This window comes from Cyrtonyx montezumae, unplaced genomic scaffold, assembly GCF_038088225.1.
Source record: "Cyrtonyx montezumae isolate F1298 unplaced genomic scaffold, pur_monq_1.0 scaffold_20, whole genome shotgun sequence".
NCBI classification, from domain to species: Eukaryota; Metazoa; Chordata; class Aves; order Galliformes; family Odontophoridae; genus Cyrtonyx; species Cyrtonyx montezumae.
The window spans coordinates 9,714,904-9,736,035 of record NW_027071937.1 but is presented as its reverse complement, the minus strand read 5'-3'; the positions used below and the strand labels follow the sequence as shown (position 1 = coordinate 9,736,035).

Below are 21,132 nucleotides of genomic sequence, written 5' to 3'. Positions count from 1 at the left end.
GCCCAAGGAACCATGCTCAGCATCGCTGGCACCACAACATGCCTCTCAACGGGCTCTCAACTGTGTCTGCTCCTGAGGCCCTCATTCACATCCCCCAGCTCTTTGCTGCAGGTTGCTCTAGATCCCAGGAGAGTCCCACAGGGTGGTAGGAGAGGATGTGCAGTACAGTGGTCTCCCCTGGCCCACCCTGGAGCAAGGGAGGGTGGGAGGAAGAGGCCATACCGATCTTGGCATAGTATTCATTGATGTACTCATTGTAGGCCATCTCCATCAAGCCATGGCCCAGGTTGTAGTTAGGGAATACAAGGAAGCAGCTCTTCAGGTAGCTGTTAACCAACTTCAAATCCTGTGGAGATGGACAGAGAGAATACAGCCATCAAAAACATCTTTGGGGACTGTAGCACCTGCTAGTATCAGGATGGTCACCAAGATGCAGTCTGGGCTCACAGCTGACCCTGCCATGAGCAGGAGTTTGCAGTAGAGACCTCCTGAGGCCCCATCCTGCCTGGCACCACCCTGGCAGCAAGCAGGCACCACCACCACATGCTGTGCAGGAGCCACAGGCTTTGTCACAGCATTCTGACTCCTTGCACCATGCAAGGAGCATCTATCCTTTCACCAAGTTGACAGAGGCATCTCCTCCCTTCCTGGTGGCCCCAGACAGAGCTGTGAAGCTCATACCTTGTCATGCTCAAAGAGTTGAAGCAGGAACGTGGCAACGGTGGCTGTGATGCCAATGAAGAGGTTGATGACGATGAGGAAGACATAGGCAGAGCTGGGCACCTCAAACCAGAAGGAGGCAGGATACATGATGGGGGTGATGGACCAGCTGGGGAGGCAAGCAGCAGGACTGCACATGAGTGGGGCAGGAAAGGGACCACAGCAACAACCAGTGAGCTCTGGGATCTCCCAGAGCCCATCTCCCAGCCCCATCCTTCCTGGGGTCTCCCAGCCCAGGGCTCACAGCCCATGAGCTATAGAAACTGCAGAACAGCTACACAGGCAGCCCCAGAGCCAGATTCTGGTGCAGCCACAGTGTGGATGGACACACCAATGTACCACATCTCACCCCCTGCATTGCTCACCCCATCTCAGCAACATACCCGTACAGCAGGAAGAGTGAGAGGACAGCAGGGAAGTTGGTGGGAGAGGTATACGCTGGGAGGTCAAACACAAACAGGATAATGATACAGCATGTGGCTGGCACCAGGTAGTTCAGCTGGAGAGGACAGAAACTTCAGTGAATGCCTGCCTGCTCCTCCCAGAGTGATTAACAGTGAGGCCATGTGCTCCGCTCACCATATCCCACACATAGTTGGCTAGCCAGTAGATGACAGGGTCACAGCCACTCACAAACTGCAGGTGTTTGGCCTTGGTGGCTTTCTCAGCCACCAGAAACACCACAAAGCTGGCTGGCACAAAGGACATGGCCACGATGATGAAGATGGCAATCACTACATCTGTGCCTTGCAGGCTGCATCAGGAGCAAGAACAGAGACCATCAACCTCAGCTGCCCGCCCAGTGTGCAAAGAACAGGGACTCCCATGTCACAGCCTCCCAGTCCCACCCCACAGCCCATGCACAGCAGAATCCTCAGCTTTCCCCTGCAAACCACAGCAGGGAGCTCCCTCCCATTCTACACGATGGCCACCCTCCCTTGAACCAGCTCCCCATACATACAGGTAATCCAGGGACAGGCTGGCGCTGGTCTTGTTCATGGGATGGTTGGTGACTGTGATGCCTGCAGGAAAAAGAAACACTTGAGCATGAAAGCTGGCATGGGAGATAAAATATTGCCACAGCCCCAGCCTGCGTGATCATAACTCAGCATGATGATCTTTATTCCTTGCAATGCAGCACTTTGGGGCTGAGCCCTCCCTCTCACCAGCTGGCACACAGATCTTTCAGACATGTCCACAAACTCAGAAGGCACTGCCCCAGCCAGATCCTGCCTAGTCCAGACCTCAAGCCACATATAATCAAGGAGTGTGAGCCCCCTGCCCCAGCTGGGCATTAGCTCACTTGGTTCAAGGGGGAATAATGCACTTTAGATCAGGGCTTTGTTTGGCCATGCCCTCAAGCTGTTCCTGATGTGTTTCTGTCCTTAAAACTCCTTCAGGCTCTCACCATAGGCAGCAGGGTTGCCTTTGCTCTTGGGCAAGTTGGCTCGCAGGATGGCATTGTTGAGAGTGTTGAGGTAGGTGGGCATGCTGTGGTAGCCCTTGTTGTTGTAGAAGACCTGAAGGAGAAAAGAAAGAGTAGTGGGGGGCAGCAGGAGCTGGGCAAGGCCAGATATGCAGGATGGGATGGGGTGGGGTGAGATGGGTACCCCTGTGTTCATGGTTGTGAGGAAAGCAGGCCACTGCTGACCCAGTGGGTCTGACCCACTGTGTTGGGAGCGCTGCAAAATGCCTCCGTGGAGAGAGAGCCCAGACAGCCCCCTTGGTGGAAAGCATGGTTGCAGAGCAGTGGATGAGCAGGCCCTGCTGTGCAGGCAGTGCTGTCTTCCTCCTCCCCATCACACTGAGGCTGCTGCCACCCCCCCACCTCCTGAATGCTTTGGTGCTCAGCATGCTCCCACCTGGGCTGTCCTCCGGACGGCAATCTTGCGCACCATGGCAGGTGCTCTGGCCCCAAAGGAAGCTGGGATGGATTTCTGGACATTGCCAAAGGTGAGTGCTCCGTACCTGTGAGACAAAGCATGTCCAAAGTGTGACTGCTGACCCCCTGAGCTCAGGAGCAAGGCCACTCGACAGCAACCCTGGCACCTGCCACTGCCCGAGGCCTCCGCTCCCATGCCACGGTGCTGGGCAGGACCCCCAGCCTCTCTCTTGCCTGTGCAGCCGGAAGCGGTCTGAAGTGTAGAGCAGGTACTCAGAGACGTTGCGCCCCGTGATGTCTGCCAGGATGTCCCCCGTCACCACCTTCATCTGTGGGGGGTGGCCCCCCACGCCACTGGGGCAGGAGAAGCCAGTCCCCTGCATGGAGCATGTGCACCTGATGGGCTCATGGATGATGTGGGGCAGGGAGGGGGCAGAGGTGACGGTCTCTGTGGGATACAGGAGGCAGTTTGCAGCCAGGTTCCTGGCAGCAGCAAGCCATAGGCACATGGCAGCCAGGATGAGAGAGGCACATGGAGTGATGCCCTGCAGGCTCAGCCAAGAGGTCCAGCCAGCCAGACCGCAGTCCCTCTGCTCCCCTCACACTGGCTCCCACTGGCCAGAGCCCAGTCTTTGAGTGGCCTCTTGTTCCCCAGTGTTAGAGGGGACAGGGGATGGACATGGAAAAAAACTTTGGAGTAGACAGTACAGAAATGGCTCAGAGACAGAGCATGAAGTGTGTCTGGAATAAGCAGTGCAACCACTTCACTGGCTGGGGACCAAGCACCCAGCCCAGCAATCCCAGCCACAAGACTCTCAATGGTGTCACCAACCCTGTGAGCTCCATAAGAGTCTGCAGGAGCTGACAGGAAGCACTGCTGTGAGTCCAGCACCAGCCCTGAGCTAGGACTGCAGCCAAGCAATGCACCTGATTGGCACTTGGAGCTCCTCCTGTGATGAAGACACATTACCTTAACTGGAGATGAATTCCCAGCCCAAACAGACCCACAAACCACGTGCAGGTGATACCTTTGATGGCAGAGAAGGTTGTGGAGTTCCAGGCACGCAGCAGGTCCTCGTCCATTGAGACAGGGTAGTCAGAAGGTGCTGGGGATGGTGGTGGTGGCACAAAGTTGGAGAGTGGCAGGCCCTGGGTGAAGGAGTCAATGCACATAGCATCAAAGTACTTGGCTGCTAGCATCTTGGACTCATTGCTGTTGAGGTTCAGGGTCTGCATGGGCTGGTCCAGTGTGTTGTTGAAGGCTGTCTTGAGCACGCAGGTGGCCCCCACGCCAGAGGGCAGGTGGAAAGTGTTCACCAGCTGTTGTGGGCTAGCATCAGGAGACAGCCTGAGGCTGCAGGGAAAGGAGCATGTTAGAAAAAATGATGGGGGACTTCCCACTATGGCCATCTTTTTCTGGGCAAGCCTCTGCTGCCTCAGTATGTGTAGCGACTGAAGGGGCACAGGCGCCGTGACTGTACAGCCCTAGGTACCCACTCAGCACAGGCCTGACAAGAGCCAAGCTGCTGCTCATGATCAGCATTAGGATTGGCACCTCTCCCCTGGGAAGGATGGAGGACACTGTGTAGGTCAGGATCTGTCCCAAGCTCAAGCCAGCTCCAGCACAACCACTGTTAGCTGCTCTCCCCACACCCCATGGAGGTTGTGGGGACAGGGTCAGGGTGCAGGATGCTGCTCTCACCGGTACTCACGCCGTTCCTCATTGGCATAAGGAATGAAATTGCCCTTGGGCTGGGTATAGTTGTGGTACTGCGATGGGGAGAGGATGAGGGGTGGCAGGTCACCTGTGGAGATAAGAACAGGAATCTGTTGTTTCACCACCCTGCCATGTGGCCCCATATTCACAGGCCTGCCGGCCAAGCACCCTCAGGCCTTGGCCTCATCCCCTCTACTCCCCTTCAGTATCACTGCTGGCCAAACTGGGCAACCAGGAGAGGGCAGGTCAGTGAGACCCAGCTGGTTTGGGGGCAGCAGGATGGGAAGCATTCTCTCCCTCCAAGCTGCTGCCAATGTAGAGGAGGGTGAACACCCATCCTGTTGCTGGGGCACAAGTCTGGGCCCTGGAAAGGGAATGGGACGAACACACCCATACCCTCCCAAACCCACGGGTTTGCAGGTACCTATTTCAGGCACAGAGAGTGCCACAGTCATGGCCACACAGACAAAGAAGGCAGGCAGGAGGATCTGAGAGAAGAGAGCCTTGGTGTTGCGCTTGGCACAGTGGAAGCGTTTGACAATCAGTCCATGGAACTGGCGCAGCTTCAGCCACGAGCCCTCCAGCTTGAAGCTCCCCTGCCCAGCCAGGTCATGGTCCTCTGCCTCCACATCTGCCTCTTGGTCTGCAGTGAGGGGACAGCAAAGAGTGTGAGCTCAGGGGTCTTGTGCCTGCCCTGGCTGGCAGGTGCCTTGGCACTGAACTGGGTGTAGCCAACCTGATGGGCCACTAAGCCATGGCACGACCATGGCATGAAGCAAGGTGGCTGGCTGGCAGGTTTCTCTTGGCCAAAAATGGGAAACTGTGACTATAGTTTTTAAAAAACTTGGTACTTGGCAGAACCCCTCCATCTTCCTATTGGCTGCAGAGTGTTTAGCACTGATCAGGAAGAGTGGAAACAGGTCACAGCACCCAGAGAGGCAGCCAGCACGGAGCTGGTACCCAAGAGCCCAGCTGCAGTGCACACTGCTGCTTTTCTGCCTCCTGTTGGCCCAAATTCAGCAATGCTCAGAGCAATCTGCAGCCCTGGCAGGGGAGGGAGAGTGTCACAGCAATAAATTAATCATGACAAGAACTGGTGGGTTAACCCAGAAAAAGATTTGTAAATAAAACAGTTGCCTTTGGGCTTCTGTCTGCACACTCTGTGCTTGTGCACAGGCAGGGACAGCCGGGAACCTGTGCCAGGGGCTGGAGGGCAAAGTCGCTCTCTGGAAGACAACTCCACACTTGAGGGCCAAGAGGAGAAACTCAGCAGCTCAGCCATGGGGTCAGCATGCCCTGTGCCAGACAGTGCTGCTTCCCCAGCGGCTACAAGTGCAAGCAGCATGTTAGTGAGTGAGTCTGCAGGTCAGCACGCGGGATTCGAGAGAGACAAAGGGAAGGGCTAACACCGGCATGCCTCCACCTGCCCATGAGCCTGCCAGCTCCATGCCTCAGCACTGGACCCATCAGCTCAGGGGTACAAACTCTGGCTGGAAACATCAGTCTTCAGCCATCCCCCCCAGCCCTGTCCCCAGGCTGCAGGGTCTCCACCTCCCCTTCTCTTTCTCTGCACAGGCTCCCTGGACACATCGTCTGTTGGAACACAGGCTGAGCCCTATGGGGCTCAGCTGAGCCAGTATGGCCTCAATCACCAGTGCACCTGGCACCAAGTTCCTTGGAGAGCCAGCTCTGCTCCTGCCTCACAGCAGCCATCCTCCCCATCCCAGAACACCTTCATCATGGTGCACAAGCAGCCGTACTACACACCTTGCAGACTGATGTTATCAGGGTCCTGACGATTGCCAAACAACGGAGAGTAATCCCCAAAGAACTCGGAATAAGCCCCACCTTCATCACCCCGTACAGAGCCCACCGAGGAGGTCGAGTGCAGGGACGCCTGCGACTGTGCTAGCTTGGAGCAGGTCACCAGGTTGCTGAGCTCCACCTCAGGCTTCTCAGGCACATCTACTTCAGCCAGAGGCTCCCTGTTGGCCTCTGGCTTTGGGTCCAGCTCAGGGACAGGTGGCTGCAGGGCATCCTTCTTAGACTCCTTCATATCTGGAAGAAGAGGAGTTGCTGCTGGCTGTGGCTGCCTTTGCTGTGCCTCACCCAGATCTGCTTCACAAACGGCAGGCTGACCTTAGCTGGGGCAGCCCACATGAAGGCACATGGTGCCTTCACCCACATCCCTGTGCCAAAGTACCACAAGCTCCACTCAGGCCATACCCACATCGCTGTTCTCCAGGGACTGATCCTCCTCAGATACCTTCAGGAAGACCTCCTCAAGTGTGGTGTCCATCAACCCAAAACTGGTGAGGTCCAGCTCCTCCAGGCTCTGCTCCAAGTGCTATGGAAGGGAAAATGCTGCCTGAGAAGGGCAGGAGGCTCCAGCACCACTGCAACACAAGGCGAACCCTGTCTCTGTCCTCACGAGTGCCCATGCCAGGCAGGACTCCTGCCCCATACCAGCTGCTGTTGGCATGTACAGCTCTTTGAAAGAGCTGGAACAGACCATGGGCTGTGTTCTGACACTCAGGGGCCCACACACACGTGCTCATGTGCACATTTTCCCCATGTCACATGGGGTGCTGCGGCCACTGGGCTCATCCTTCCCCTCAGCACTGACCCCATCCTTGTGCTGCCTGCAAGGTGAGTGGCAAGGCCATGCGTGGCTCAGGTACCTGGAAGAGCCTCTCGAAGCAGCCCTTCTTGACAGCCTCACTGGGCAGGATGTAGGAAAGCTCAGTGTTGGTATCCGAGATGAGGAGGCAGGAAGCCACATACTTCTTGATGAACTGAGAGACGCGGGGCTCGGAGCAGGGGCTGATGGAGGAGTGGCCTGGGGGACTGTGTGGCTGGCCTGGCTCTGTGGCAGAGAGGCAGCACCAGTCACTCCTCATCTGTCCTTCTACCAGACCCACCCTTTCCTACCCACACTATCCACACTATCCCCTTGTGGGATCCTTCTGCACTGATCACAGGGTGCTGGTGGCTTTCAGCTGTCTTGTCTATGCCTGAGCATCAGTACGCAGCCCCTAGTCTGGCCTGGGAAAGCAACTGGGGGCAACATCTCCATGCAGGGTCTAAGTGGGGACCCAAAGGAAGAAACTAGGGCTGGGCAGTGCCACCTCCTGCATCACTGCCCTGTCCCATTGTGCCCTCCATGTGGCCTACAGAGACTTTGAGGTGAAAGCATTTGGGTTTTGACCTCTTGCTCCTTTCCTGGGCACAAAAAGGGCTGGTCCCATCTACTGATGCTCCAAATCCTAGGTCCCATTGGGCCCACAGACCTGTACTGTTCCTGGTGTCCGACTGCCTCTTTACCACTGTGAGCTTGTAGCCATCGCCATAGGTGCTCTTGAGGAAAAGTGGGGAGCCACAGCACTTGAGCTTGCCATGGGAGATGATGGCAATGCGGTCGCCCAGCAGGTCAGCCTCATCCATGTGATGGGTGGACAGCAGGATGGTCCTCCCTGTGGCATTGAGCACAGAAAGGGTGTGGGGCTGTGCCAGGGCTACTACAGCCTCTGCCTCCCCTACCAGGCACGGTATCCCTTTGGCACGGCACGCTATCTGGAGGCGTGAGGAAGAATGGCATGGAGCTGGCTCTTCCCCCAAGGGTCTCACAGGGACCTCTGGATCAGGTGCAGAAGAGTCTGATCACCTCACAGAGACAGATTCAGGGAGAGGTCACCCCACAGCTTGGGTGGGGAGCCAGGAGAGGCACACCTTGTCCCTCTTAGGAAGACAGTGAGGGGTTTTCCCTCCACTCTTAAGCCTAGGCTGTTTTCTGCCCCATGCATGGTCTGCCCTTCACTGCTCACCTGGCTTGTACTTGAGGATGAGGTCCCAAATAGCTCTGCGTGCATACGGGTCAACTCCAGCTGTGGGCTCATCCAGTATCACAGCTCGTGACCCACCCACAAAGGCGATGGCCACTGACAGCTTTCTCTTCATGCCCCCTGAGAGGGTCTGCACTAAGGAATGGCGTTTGTTGGAGAGCTCCAGGTCCTCAATCATCCTGGGGACAGGGACAGAAGCAGCAGGCTGCTGGGGCTGGCTTGTACCTGCAGGGAGCACATCACCCCTCTTTCCTTCCTGGTACCTGTGGCTTTTGGCAGTCAGGACAGCCCAGCCACAGCCAGGCTATGAAAGGAACTTATGCCAGCCCAATACCCCAAGTTTCCAAAAAGACTTGTTGGAGCTGCAGTTTGGGTGATCCCTGCTTCCAGACAACCCCCCACAGCACAGCCAGCAAAGCAGGACCTGCTTCTGCAAAAGGTGCAGATTTGTGCAAAAGGAGCTGGGGGTGCCTACTTGTCCATCTCCTTGCGGATCTCCTCCTCTGCCATGCTCTTGAGCTGAGAGTAGAACCACAGGTGCTCTTCCACTGTCAGTCTGTCAAAGAGCACATTGTGCTGGGGACACATGCCCAAGTTTTTCCGGATCTCATCCATCTCTGTCCGGATATCATGACCATAGATGGTAGCAGAGCCCGAGGTTGGTGGGAATAAGCCAGTCAGGATGGACCTGAACGGATGGAGAAAGGAACACGGTGAAGGACCTTATGTGCCTTCCTGTCTCCAATCCCAATCACCACTTCTCAGAGTCATCTGCTGGGCCCTGGCAGAACAGTATCAGTGCAGGGCTTTGCATTGGGCCACCTGTTCCCCTTCTGTGCCATTCTCACACCAACACAACCTCCCTCTGGACACAGCATCAGCCACGGAGCCCAGCAAGGATGGCCATGAGGCACCTTCCCAACCCATCACTGACCAGAAGAACACGGCCTATGGTTGGAACTCACATGGTGGTGGTTTTGCCTGCACCGTTGTGCCCCAGGAAGGACACCACCTGGTTCTCATAGAGGTTGAGGCTCAGCTTGTTCAGTGCAAGCTTCCTGTCGGTTTTGTAGACCTTGGTGAGCTTGTCAATGCAGACAACTAAGGGGAGGTGGGTCGGCTCCTCCTCAATGCCCCGTGTCTCCTCTGTTGTAAAAGCAGGGCAGTGAAGAGTCAGGGCTACATAGTGCACAGGGTTCCTGGGGATGAATCTTCCCAGCTCCACCCAGGAGTTAGGCCAGCTCCTGGCCCTTCCCCTCCCTGCTCCAAGCTGTGGGCAGCAATCCCCAGGAAGGCAGCACATGGAACGCAAGGCTGCATGCCCACAGCAGAAGCCAAGTCCCAGAGCCCAGATGCCAGCCCTGCTGGCTCACCCAGTCTTCTGCTCTCCATGGCGCAGGCCTGATCCTCCTCCATGATGCTGAGGCGTGTGGTGCGGGACCAGGGCCATGTCCACTCCCAGGTCTCCACTCGTCCATTGCCCAACCAGTAGGACTTCTGGAAGGGGAAGTACCAGGGCCGCGGCAGGCCGAACATGCCTGCAAAAACAACCCTGTGCAGTCAGGGCCACCCTGCAGCACATCCTAGCAGAAGCTGGCTGAGGGATGGAGCAGAGCTGGGCATAGGCACAGGGATGAGCAGGTGCTCAGGGAAATGCTGCTGGGCTGTGCAGTGAAACAAAGCAGAACCGGGCCTGGGTCACGTTTCAGTTTTACTGGAAAACCAGAGGAGCTAGGACTTCTCAAACAGGCAATGAGAGGGAGTAATGCTCCAACTGTGTATGCCGTATTTTACTCCAGTTGGACAGTAAATTGAGGCACACAGAACCTCAGGCTATCCTGAGTTGGAAGGAACCCACAAGGATCATCGATTCCAACTCCTGGTTGCACTCAGAATTACCCAAAGCATGACTGAAGTCCTCCTAGCAAACTGTCAGGGACTGGGGAGTCTCCAGTGGGTGAGGGCACGTGTCCAGGTGCCCCCAAGAGGACACAAGCAAGGGACCATGGAGGCACAGTGTGCTGAATCTGGTTGTATCAGGGCTGAGCACAGACAGGAAACAACAGCATCCACAGCAAGGAGGTGCTCCAATGCTATCCCTGCCCACAAACGTACCTGGGTGTACAGCCTCAATGTACCATGTGAGCACCCCGTATACCACGGCATCAATGATCAGCATCATCATGGACAGCAGGAGGTTGAAGTCATCTCCTTCCACAGGTGACTGGCTGAAGGTGTGCCACTGGATGCCCACACCAGCCACTTCATACAGTGCAAAGTACTTGGAACCCAACCCAAATGCTGTGGTGGACATGAGAGACTGCAAGGAGGAAGAAAGCGTATATCAGCAGGAGCTATATGCCAATTCTGAGATAAATTCCCACCAGCCTCTGCCCTCCCCAGGCCCATGGAGATGCTTCCCACCCTGGGAGGCACCAGACCTTCTGGAGATTCCTCCAAAGCTCCATGTTCTCATGGGCACAGATTTGCCTAGGGCTTGGTGGCCTGTCTGTGAGATGTGGGGTGCCCAAGACTTGGTGGTAGCTGTCACCTATGCAGGGGACACAGGGTACCTGAGGCAAACCCTGGGCCAGGCACCTCCTAACAGCCGCAGCCAACTCACCGCAATGCACTTCTCAAATGCTGTGATCTTGTCATGAGCCACCTCCTCCCGGATGGCCACATACATGTAGGGCACGTAGCTGAGGAAATAGATGATGCCGCCGCAGGCAGAAGCCAGCTTGGCCTTGGAGTAGAGCACTGACACCAGGAAGCTGCAGAGAGGACAGGGTCACCTTGCCAGCCCCACTGCAAAGCACAGGTGACCCTGCCACCCAGAGCAGATGATTGGTCCCAGCACCACCCTCTGAGTGGAGATGAGAGGGCTGAACTTCCCCTGCTAAGGACAGAGGAACCCTCCAGCACCCAACTCAGGATCCTGCCCCACCAGCATAATTCCCCACACTGATTTTGCTGGTGTTGAGGTGATAAAGGCACCCCTCAAATCACCTGGCTGGGGCATCCCTCCACCAGTCCTTACCACAGGGCTCCCAGCATCCTCACCCCATGGCACAAAGAGATTCTGCCAGGGACCTGGCATTGCTGGTGGCCCCTGTCCCCACTGAGGGGGCCTAGTAGCTTACCAGAACATGATGGTGGCCACAGCATAGATAGCAAGAAAAAGCCAGATAATGAGGACATCGCTGTGCATCAGGACCTTGCCATACTTCAGGATGGCAGTGAGAGCTGTGACTGAGATGGAGAGCTGGACGAAGCCAGTGATGAACCAAGCCACCCAGTGCACTGCATTGTTCAAGCCCATCATCTTCATCACCTGCAAGGCCAACACTGCTTAGTAAGGCTGTCCCCTATCCCACACATCCCCCAGCCCTTCACTCGCTGCGGCACTGAGGAGCCAGGGTCTGGGTGCCTATAGGCTCCATTCCCTGTAGTGCTGACCAGGGCTTGTGCCATGGTTCAGGAGAACCAGCTCTGCCCAGTGATGAACTTCAGCACAGCCCTAGGAGGTGAGAGCTGTGCCTGGGACACCAGCATGTAGAGGGAGCCAGGGGTCCTGCAGTGGGTATCTCTATCCCAGCAGCACCAGGCCGAGCACCCCAGCACACACCAGGATGTGCTGCAATGGGGCTGTGGGCTGAGCTGGAGTCAGTGCTCTCCTGCAGGCTGCCCTGGCTGCTGAGGGTGGTTCCGAGACACTGGCCAGCTCAGCCTGGCACTGTGCCTAGCAGCTGGAGCACATTCTTGATGGCTGTAGAGCTCTCCCCTTATCAGGCAGGGCTCTAGTCTGCTGCTGTCTAGGAATTGCTATGGGGTGACATCAGGAAGGCACAAGTTGGCACAAGTTCCCGTGCCTGGGCTGCCTCGGGCAGACAGGCACGGGAGATACCTGCTCATCCCCAAGGATCTCCCTCACCATCCCCACCTCTTTCAGACGATGTTCCTTCTCTGTCACAATATGCTGGATCATCATGGCCACTGAGTAAACCCAGGAGATCACCATGCATAGAGGCATCATATGCTCGATGACAAAGAGAAAGCTGGTGGAGCATAAGAAGAAAAGAGAGAACTGGAGCCTGGGAAGACCTTGGGAAGATCAGGCAGTGAAGGGGTTCTCCTGACACCCAGGGACTACTACAGCCCTCAGCAGCTTCCCAGTGACCTGCAAGAGTTATTGCTCCCATCTCCATCTCTTCCTCACCTGAGGAAACTGAGACACAGGATGGGAAAACATTCCTCAGAGCTCCTCTAATGAAGAACACCTTCTGCACTGGTCCTCAGATTCCAGCAGCCAGACCTGCAGTGCTGCACAGACTCATCCCAGTGCCCTGCCTACCCTACTATCTTTCCTCGTTTGCTTATCTTGGGAGTCCAAGACACAGCATAACTCATCACTCGTCACTCCCATTGTCACCAGTCTTTCTCAGGCCCTCATTCTTGTCTCTGTTTCCCAGCTGATGTGTCTTGGCCGATTCAGATTGACAGATGGGAAGAGGGAAGGTCATACCCCTACCCTTCCATGCCCAAATAAATCTTACTCACTCATCTCGTGTGTAACATGGATATGGGAACATCTGCACGTAGTTGCCAGGCTCCACCACATCATGGCCAACAAATGTGTTGATGAGGGCACGCTCCATCATGTCTGGGGAGGAGGGGAGGCCAGGCTGAGCGGGCAGCACAGGCAGGGGCTGGGGCTGGGGAGCACAGACAGCCAGTCAGACAGCTGGCACTCACCCTGGATCCAGACAAAGCCATAGAGGAAATAGAAGCGGCCACCGGTGTTGGGACCAGGCCGCCAGTATGCCCGCCGGATCTCGTTGGTCTTCTCAGTGAAGCTGGAGTTCTGCCGGATCTTATACATGACATGTGGGGGCAGCGAGCCGTCCTTGTTGGTCTGGAAGATCACACCTGTGGGCAGCAGAGAGGCAGAGAACCTGCTGACACCAGCCAGCCTGCAGCGACAGGCAGGTACACAAGAGGGGGCCAAGATCCAGGGCTCAGCATGTCTCTGCCCAGAGCAAGGGCTATGACAGCTGAGGATGGCCCTGGCATAGGATGCAGGTCCACTCTGACTGCAGGCACCCCCATGGTGAGCCAGGACAGTGGACAGAATTAAAGCACAGCACAGAGGGACAGATCATTGAAGACAGCTGTCACGCTTGAGCCATTTATCCACCCAACACACATATGGAAGCAGCCTACATCCCAGAGCCAGTGGTTCCAAGCCTGGGGCATGGGTTTGGACATGGTTTCAGGCACCCCTGTAAAGGGGCTGATTCCCAGGGACGTACTGGCAAAGACTGTGACATTGTCCTGGTAGGCCTGGTTCAGCGTATAGTTGACGATGCTCTCCTCATCTGGGAAGCCCTTGAAGATGTCCACGCTGACCTGGAGGGAGGGGAAGGTCAGTGAGATCGCACTGTCCCTCATAGGTCTGGTTTTGAACCCAACACCCACACTATAGTATGTGCCATCACCAGTGCCTGCACAGGCTCCTAAACACAAAAAGACGGGCACCTGACATTGAAATCTCCACCTCAAGCTCCTGGCCACCATTGTCTCCAGTTCTCCCAGCCTGTAGCCTGAAGGAGGTCTGAGCAGACCTGAGCCCCCTTGGGCTCTGAAGTGTATAGCCAGGGGTGACAGCTGCTGCTCCAAGCACCTGTGTGCCCACAGGTGGGTACACTCTCACCTTGGCCATGAAGTGGACCCAGCCGCAGGCAGCGTTATCAATGGTATCCAGCTGCTGGAGCAGGACGCTGGCGTTGGGCAGGGAGAAGTTGCCATTGAAAAAGCTGTGCAGAAGATCATTGTCAGAGATGTTCAGGATCTCTGGGTGCTTGTGGAGGTCAGCAGTGAACTGGAATAGGGCAGAAGAAATAGGAGAGAGAGACTGGAGTACCCCCTGCCATTCAGCACTGTCCTCATTGTGGACACAGACAGAACCAACACTTCTCAGTGCTCTTCCTGGGGATGGCAGGACAGCATCCAATCCGCACAGACCCAGCCTGATCCTCGCCTTGCCAAGGCAGGCTGGGCACCTGGGAGCACCTCATATACTGAAGCAGAGGGTACCTAAGGGCATGACATTCCCCTTCTGTTTCTGGGGCAAATCGAGCACCACCCTACCTGTTGCAGCCAGTGGATGCGTCTCTGCAGCCTGCCCTCCTCCAGGTAGGCCCGGATCTCAGGGGAGATGTTCAGCCACACCTTGGCGTAGTGAGTTACATTGCCCACAAAGGCAAAGGTCTCATTGGCCTGTGGGAGGGAGGTGATACAGCAGGAGGAGCCAGGGCTGCCCGCTGCCCAGGCTGCTGCTGCAGTACACCCAGCAGCCATGAGGTCCCTGCCCACCCTGCAGGCACTGCCTGGCAGCTGCCAGCCTCCTCCTGCTCAGCCCCTACCATCACACAGTGCCATCTTACTGAGCCTGTCCAGCAGGGCTGGCACATGGAGATGGACAGGCACCCGGCCTCTGCACCCTCACCTTCAGGATGACTTTATCCACTTCAGTACCCACAGGCGCATACAGGATTTTGGGGTTGCTGGTCATAAGGTGCACAAGGAGGCCCAGGTTTCGCTGCTCCTTGCTGGTGAAACCCAGAGAGCTCATGTTGCCCTGCTTCAGTGCCTCAGGTTCAATGGTCCTGTGAACACAGCTCAGGCTGCAAACTCCACACCAGCTCCAGGCTCCTCACTGTGGGCATTTCTTGCCTGGGGCTCCCCAGAACTTCCCCCAGCCATGGCACAAGGGTCCCTACAGCACCACGTCCTGCACCCTGTGAGGTCCCTTCTCTTTTGGCAGGGCCAGAGGAGGCTCCCCCATACCCAGCCCCATGGCAGGAGTACCTGGCCCAGGCCATCCCCTGGCCCCACTCTTCCCCCGGGCCTCCTACCGGTTGTTGCCGCAGAGGATTGGCTGCAGCCCAGCCCAGAGCTGCACAAAGGCCGAGAACTGCCCCTGGGGGTTGTCACTGCCTGCTGGGCCCGCCCCGGCACCCTCCTCCTCCATCGTGGTGTTGCTGGTGGTGGCATTGGCACTGGCCCAACCGGTGCTGTTGGCTGTGGGCAGTGGAGCCTTGGTGGCACAGGCCCCCCTGGGCAGAAGCCTGGCTAGTGCTGAGAGAATGTCCATGTCACGGAGAACCTTCTCCATCTCCACAAGGTCCTCCAGGAGGGTGCGGAGACGGTGCTGGGCTGCTGTGCTGTTCACCTCATCCAGCTGCAGCTGTGAGGACAAGCAGACAAGGGATTACATGTGGCCAGGGCACTGAAATGGCCCTGCTCCCCTGCCGCCAGGAGGAGGGGGACAAGGGGGCCCCAAGTAATACTGCATCTCCTTTCTTGATTAGAAGCCTGGAGCTGTGTAGAGGACTCATCACAGCACATCTGCAGCAATCAGGCAGCAGGAATGCAACCAAATCCTAGCAGTGTCTTGCTGGGGAACACGTGAGACATCCATCAGACAAAGATGGACAAGGAGGGGGACCTCAAAGACAGCCTTAAGGAGTGCACAGCTGACTGATGGCACTGCCCTTCCCAGGGAACCCTGGGTAGGCCCTGTAGGGACAAGCTGGGAAGACGCTAGGGACACCACGTCCAACAGACAGTGCCAGAATAGGTGCTGGGAGGAGGACATCAGCTGAGGCGCCCCTGGATCTAGGAGGCCGTTCCCAGCAGGTCATGGAGCTGGGCAGGGGGAACTGTCCCTGCAGGCTAAAGGGGGACCAATGCATGCACTGAAGTACACCTCAGAAACCTGGTCTGGCCAAGGGTCTCTGCACAGCCCCTGGTGGCTGGAGAAAAGCAGTCTGGGACAGCCCTGCCCCACTGCCCACCCCATGCCATGGGGCCAACTGCAGCTGTGCCCAGCCCCACACTCACTCTGCTGACAATCTTGGGGGTGTCCAGTTGGTCCCGCAGCTCAGCAGCCAGCTGGGCAAAGCGCTCCTCGCGGGCTGCCTGGCTGCCATTGCACACCAGCGCACGGTACACCTGCAGCAGTGGCCGCTGTCTGGGGGCCACGCGCAGGAGGCGGTGCAGTGTCCCTGAGCTCTGCTCGCACGTCAGCTGCTCCAGAACTGGTGCCGTGAAGAGGATGCGCTGTAGAGAGGGGAGCATTGCATGAGCTGTCCCCATGGGAGCACCACAGTTGTGCCCACCCCCCAGAGCATGGCTCGCCACAGCAGGCTGCTCACCTCCATTTCAGCAACAAAGGCCTGGGGATTGTAGGAGCCAGCAGGGCCTGTGGTGGCACTGGCGAGGCCCAGGGCCTGGGACAGGAGGTGAAGCAGTGCTGGCTGCTGCAGGGCTGCAGAGGGGTCACGCAGGGCCCTGTTGACCAGCCCTTCCTGTAGGCTCTTCCAGCCACTGGGGAGGCTCTTCTGCAAGAGGACCAATGGGATTAACTTGGGGTATGGGGGCTCCCCAGCATTACTTCCATTCCAAGCACACGTGAATGCCCACAGCACCCATGTCCACAGTTGGGACAATAGGAACTCATAGACCTGGGGGAGCACCATCCCTGGCATGTCACAGGGCTCTGTCCCCGCCACCAAGGGCACCTGAGGCCACTGGGGGTAATGATTTCCTCCTCCTCTGCTGGCAGTGCCATCAACCTCTGCCACGAGGAATCAAGGCATGGGCATCAGCCCAACTTAAGGGACCAGTGGCAGCACCAGGATGGAACCCTGGCATCCCTACTGCCACATCAGTCACCCAATGGCATCCCTACACAGACAGATAACTTCAGTCAACCATGCACACAGAGCAAAGGGGATGTGGAGGATGAGCTCAGCTCTGACACATCTCTGAACACTCCTCACCTCCAGCTGTGCCACCTTCTCACTGCGTCCAAACTGATCCCATAGGTCTCGTTTATGGGTGTCATCAGGTGCCAAAGAAGAGGCCCCAAACAGCAGGTGATACACCTGCACCAGGGACAGGAACAGAGCTGCTGAGCATGCTGACAGTAGAGGGACCCCACTGCCAGTAGTACCCTGGCATGGGGTGAATGGGACCACAGGGCAGGACAGCAGGAGTCCCACGAGTCCAGCAGCCAGGGCTCAGTCTGGGCCAGGATACAGCCACCAGTTGCTGCACTGCCAAGCTCAGCAAACCCCACACTGTCACCCACCTCCCGCAGGTCAACGCTGGAGCGCAGGAGGAGCTCAGCTGTGCCATTGGGGAGAGACAAGTTCTGTGTGAGGAAGCGGTGCAGCTCCCCCTGGTCCTTTACTGCCCAACCCAGTGTGAAACCAGATCCTGTCAAAGAGCAAAGCAGAGGGGTGAGAGCAGCCCACGAGCAGCCAGGAGAAGGCCAAGCCCCACACAGGGACACCTCAGAGCCTGTCCTGTCACATCACTGGGTGTCCACTGCAGGGACACCCCCACCAACCTGCCTGGCTGCTGAAGTGGGTCTCTATGGAGCTGGGCTCACTGCTGCTGAGGGCCTCCAGGCGCCGGCGCAGGGATTCCAGCTCCTCCTCCAGGCCTGGGTGCTCCGGGTCAAACAAGCTGCTCTGCTCCACCACCTCGCTGAGATGCTCCAGGAGCTGCGTCACCCTGCAGGGAGCGGAGTACCACTACAGCATCAGGTGTGGGGCACACACAGCCCAGGGGGATGAGCCCCTCAGTTGCACCATACAGCTGCATGCCAAACCTGTGAATGTGCCAGGGATGCAGGGGACAGAACCAGTAATCCTAGGTGCCCCTAGGGCCACCTCCTTCCTCCTCCCCAGACTGTACCACTCCAAGTTCAGGGAAATGAATGGGATAAGGTGTCCCCCACCCCCTGGGGACAAGGGACTCTCATCCAAATGCTTCTGAGAATGTGCACTACTAAAACTTTTGGTGCAGAATGCAGTCGGATGTCACCAATGTGAGAACAGGTAAGCCATGCACATGTGTGCATTTGAGTGTGTGCATGTGTATGTATGGAACCAAGAAGAGCATAGCAAGGCATGACTCACGTGGAGTTGGAGTACTGAAGGAAGCCAAACTCATCACGCTGGCCATCGGGACACAGGGACTGCATGACAGGCAGGATCCCAGCCGAGGTGAGCGGGGCCGCCGTGTAGAAAGCTGGAGCCAGTAAGAGTGCAGAAGAGGCAAGGGAAAGCAGGGGAGGGAAGGAGAAGCAGGGGCCACCAGGGAGACAGACACTCAGTTCAGAAAGAAGCACACACTGCATTTGGTGAGGCCCAGGGGAAGGTTGGGCAGCCAAGCTCAGAAGTCTGTAGCCCACTGAGGCTGTCACACCAGCAGCTCCCAGGGGCTGTGAGAAGCTCCTGCCCACCACCACGGCCACCCAGCTCCCACCTCCCAGCCCATGCCTGCTCCCCTCTGCGAGGCAGTGGCCACCTGGCCCCAGGACAACACTGACTTCTGATGTTTGCCCACTGGGCTGCTGCCAACCTCCCCTGGCCTCTCAGCTGCTCTTGTTAGTAAACTCAGAGGCATTGCTGGATTTCCAGAGGAAGAGGAGGAAGAATACAACAGGAAAGAATTGCCCCCCAGAGCTTCCCAGGACCCCCAGCCCCTCAAGACCCATCCTCCTCCCCACCTGGCTGCCCCGATGTGCGGCCGCTGGAGGTGAGAAATGGAGACACGGTAAGGGGGGAGGGAGATGGAGAAAACAAGGAGCAGTAAGGACACAGCAAACACCCACCCTAGCCAGGGCTGAGCCCTCACCAGCCGCAGACTTCCCCAGTCCTTCCCAGGCAGCCCCTCCTGAGAAGGACCCAAGCCAGTAACTGGACAGCACATGGCAGGGACAGGGGTCCTGCAAGAGGGGTGAGCCCCAGCCCCACTGCCCCAGGCAGAGGTAGGTCAGTGCGGTTAGCACAGCCATGACAGGAGGGCTGGTGAAGATTGGCTTGTGTGCATAGACAGAGCCAGTTCAGGGCAGACAGGACCAGGCAGAGCATGGAGCCACGGGCTGGATAGGCCTCATGCTGGCAGCTATGCCACAGACTGGTGACAACAGTATCACTTGAGTGGCATCCCACTGTCCTGGCTCCTTATACCAGTGCCACGTCCCAGCTCCATCCCAGCTGAAAGGGGATGGAACAAGGACCTGGTGGCAGGGGACCACAGCTGCATGCAGCAGATGGCTGCTTCAGTGGTGAGCACAGGCACAGCTAGGCAACCATAAGCTGCATCAGAGTCTGTAGGCAGCTTGTGGTTTGCCCCAGGAGAGATGGGGGGGTAGAATCTGCCTGGCCTGAGAAACCCTCTGGGTTAGCCTGCCAGAGTCACAGCTAGCAGTGGCCCCAAGCACCTGCTGAACCCAGCCCCAGTCTGGGCCTGTAACAAAAACCCACTGCAGGCAGCAGCAGAGTGGGCTTAGGTACAGCAGCCCAAGCTCATCTTCACCAGACAGGGAAAAAGGCAACAGGTTACAGAGGTGCTGATTAGACTAGCATGAGCTGATCACAGTCGGGCTCTGTCTCCCCAAAACTCCTGGCTGACAAAGCAGGGGAGGGGGAGAGGCACCCACCCATCCAAGCAACTTACAGACTGGAGCATGCAGTAGAGGCATGGAGGGCAGGCAGGCAGGGATGATGGTGAGAAAGAAAAAAGAAAACATGAGAGAAAAGAAAGAAAAAACAAACCAAAAAGCACAACACAGAGTGCACATCAGCACCAGGGCAGGAACCAAGGCAGCACCCATCACTGCCCTCCATGGGGCATTCCCTTGCTGGCACTGCTGAAACAAAGGCTCAGGCTTCATCATGCAGGAATGACGGCAGCTCCTAGCACCTCTGGCAGCTCCTAGCACCTCCGCCTTCCCTGCTGTGCCCCCCAGGCAGCCAATTCAGGGCATCCTGCTGCCATCCAATCCTCCTCCTGGTGGCACCACCCCATGAGCTGCAGTTATGCACCTCCAGGACACCTTCAGCTTCCTGCTCCATCCATTGCTGGCCCTGTCCCAGCCTGGCAAGCCCCTAAGCCTCTGGAGCTGTGTGCAGGGCTACAAGCAGAGTATAGTCCTGCCCCTCCCCCAAATACCCCCAGCTGCTCCCTAGGAGCTCCGGGCACTGCAGATGTTCTGGCACCACCCAGCTCCACCACCCTCTGACTGCAGAAGTGCCTCTGGGCAGAGACAAAATCTCCTGCTCATGGCATCCAGAGGCTGCTTGGGCCTGGCTGGTGCCAGGGGAGCCTTCCTGGTTGGAAATGCCTCTGGCTCTCTAACCCTGTAAATCTGGTATGCAGCCCCTCCTCTACACTGTCCCCCAAAGGCTCCAAGGGATCCCTGCCAGCCTTCAGCATCCTCCTCAGCCCCAGGCTGTCCCGGGGGGCTGGAACAGCTTCCCAGTAGCCCCATCCTTCCCCTAGGTGCAGGTGCCCTGGGCACTACCCACTCGCACACACCTTCCTTCACCGGGATGGTTGGCTTCTTCTGCCTCAGCCCCAGGAGAATGAAGAAGAGCACCAGCGGGATGAAGATCTCAAAGGCCAGAACCCACTGCAGACAACACAAAGCAGATGGACCGTGATGCTCATGACCAGGACCCCACTGCCAGGGAGGTGCGTGGGCATCACCAAGATGGAGATCCCAGGGGCATCCCCTGCTTGTGCCCCAGTGCGGCACAGCACTATGCTCACGCCCTACATCACAGCTCCACAGACCAACAGGGCTGCACACTTCTCCAACTGCCAACCCCATCCTGCCAGGGGCATCGTGGGTCAGGACACCAGTCTGGTGGGCTCCTGGTTAGAAGGGTGCCAGAGCACCAGCATCTGATGGGCCACCACAACCAGGAAGACAGCTCAGTGCCTGTGAAGAGCCATAGACACCCTCCTGGCAGTACCCTCCCAGCCAGCAGCTGGCATGGCATGGCATCCCCATGTTCCTACAGGGTCTCCATGGCTGACCTGGTATGTCCAAAGTGCCCCTGCCCCATATGACAGCAATACCCATGGTAAGCTGGGTCCCAGAGAGC

The 21,132-nt window shown here is 57.4% G+C and overlaps 2 protein-coding genes across 4 annotated transcripts in view; one reads left to right on the top strand and one right to left on the bottom strand.

The window, feature by feature from the left end:
- Window positions 1-21,132, top strand: part of PAXX (PAXX non-homologous end joining factor) — a 291,630-nt gene that overhangs the window by 11,570 nt on the left and 258,928 nt on the right. The gene's annotated exons all lie outside the window — the stretch shown is intronic.
- The window catches only part of ABCA2 (ATP binding cassette subfamily A member 2), a 31,367-nt gene that overhangs the window by 4,815 nt on the left and 5,420 nt on the right, over window positions 1-21,132 (bottom strand). The window contains exons 2-38 of one of the 2 annotated variants that reach the window (XM_065737727.1): window positions 20,561-20,654; window positions 18,154-18,265; window positions 17,580-17,746; window positions 17,319-17,446; window positions 17,008-17,112; window positions 16,381-16,566; window positions 16,067-16,285; window positions 15,079-15,410; window positions 14,670-14,829; window positions 14,312-14,440; window positions 13,875-14,042; window positions 13,474-13,570; window positions 12,917-13,090; window positions 12,722-12,824; window positions 12,105-12,219; window positions 11,305-11,495; window positions 10,785-10,935; window positions 10,277-10,481; window positions 9,535-9,699; window positions 9,127-9,307; window positions 8,637-8,849; window positions 8,144-8,340; window positions 7,610-7,792; window positions 7,001-7,185; window positions 6,546-6,666; window positions 6,087-6,377; window positions 4,744-4,962; window positions 4,305-4,407; window positions 3,631-3,956; window positions 2,837-3,050; window positions 2,583-2,688; window positions 2,129-2,240; window positions 1,682-1,742; window positions 1,300-1,474; window positions 1,104-1,219; window positions 682-829; window positions 223-346 (exon numbers count right to left, since the gene is read on the bottom strand). In XM_065737727.1, coding sequence (XP_065593799.1) covers window positions 223-346; window positions 682-829; window positions 1,104-1,219; window positions 1,300-1,474; window positions 1,682-1,742; window positions 2,129-2,240; window positions 2,583-2,688; window positions 2,837-3,050; window positions 3,631-3,956; window positions 4,305-4,407; window positions 4,744-4,962; window positions 6,087-6,377; window positions 6,546-6,666; window positions 7,001-7,185; window positions 7,610-7,792; window positions 8,144-8,340; window positions 8,637-8,849; window positions 9,127-9,307; window positions 9,535-9,699; window positions 10,277-10,481; window positions 10,785-10,935; window positions 11,305-11,495; window positions 12,105-12,219; window positions 12,722-12,824; window positions 12,917-13,090; window positions 13,474-13,570; window positions 13,875-14,042; window positions 14,312-14,440; window positions 14,670-14,829; window positions 15,079-15,410; window positions 16,067-16,285; window positions 16,381-16,566; window positions 17,008-17,112; window positions 17,319-17,446; window positions 17,580-17,746; window positions 18,154-18,265; window positions 20,561-20,654 — 6,076 coding nt within the window. Of the gene's footprint in view, window positions 1-222; window positions 347-681; window positions 830-1,103; window positions 1,220-1,299; window positions 1,475-1,681; window positions 1,743-2,128; window positions 2,241-2,582; window positions 2,689-2,836; window positions 3,051-3,630; window positions 3,957-4,304; window positions 4,408-4,743; window positions 4,963-6,086; window positions 6,378-6,545; window positions 6,667-7,000; window positions 7,186-7,609; window positions 7,793-8,143; window positions 8,341-8,636; window positions 8,850-9,126; window positions 9,308-9,534; window positions 9,700-10,276; window positions 10,482-10,784; window positions 10,936-11,304; window positions 11,496-12,104; window positions 12,220-12,721; window positions 12,825-12,916; window positions 13,091-13,473; window positions 13,571-13,874; window positions 14,043-14,311; window positions 14,441-14,669; window positions 14,830-15,078; window positions 15,411-16,066; window positions 16,286-16,380; window positions 16,567-17,007; window positions 17,113-17,318; window positions 17,447-17,579; window positions 17,747-18,153; window positions 18,464-20,560; window positions 20,655-21,132 lie in introns of those variants that run through there. The other variant, XM_065737726.1, reaches the window with a different exon arrangement.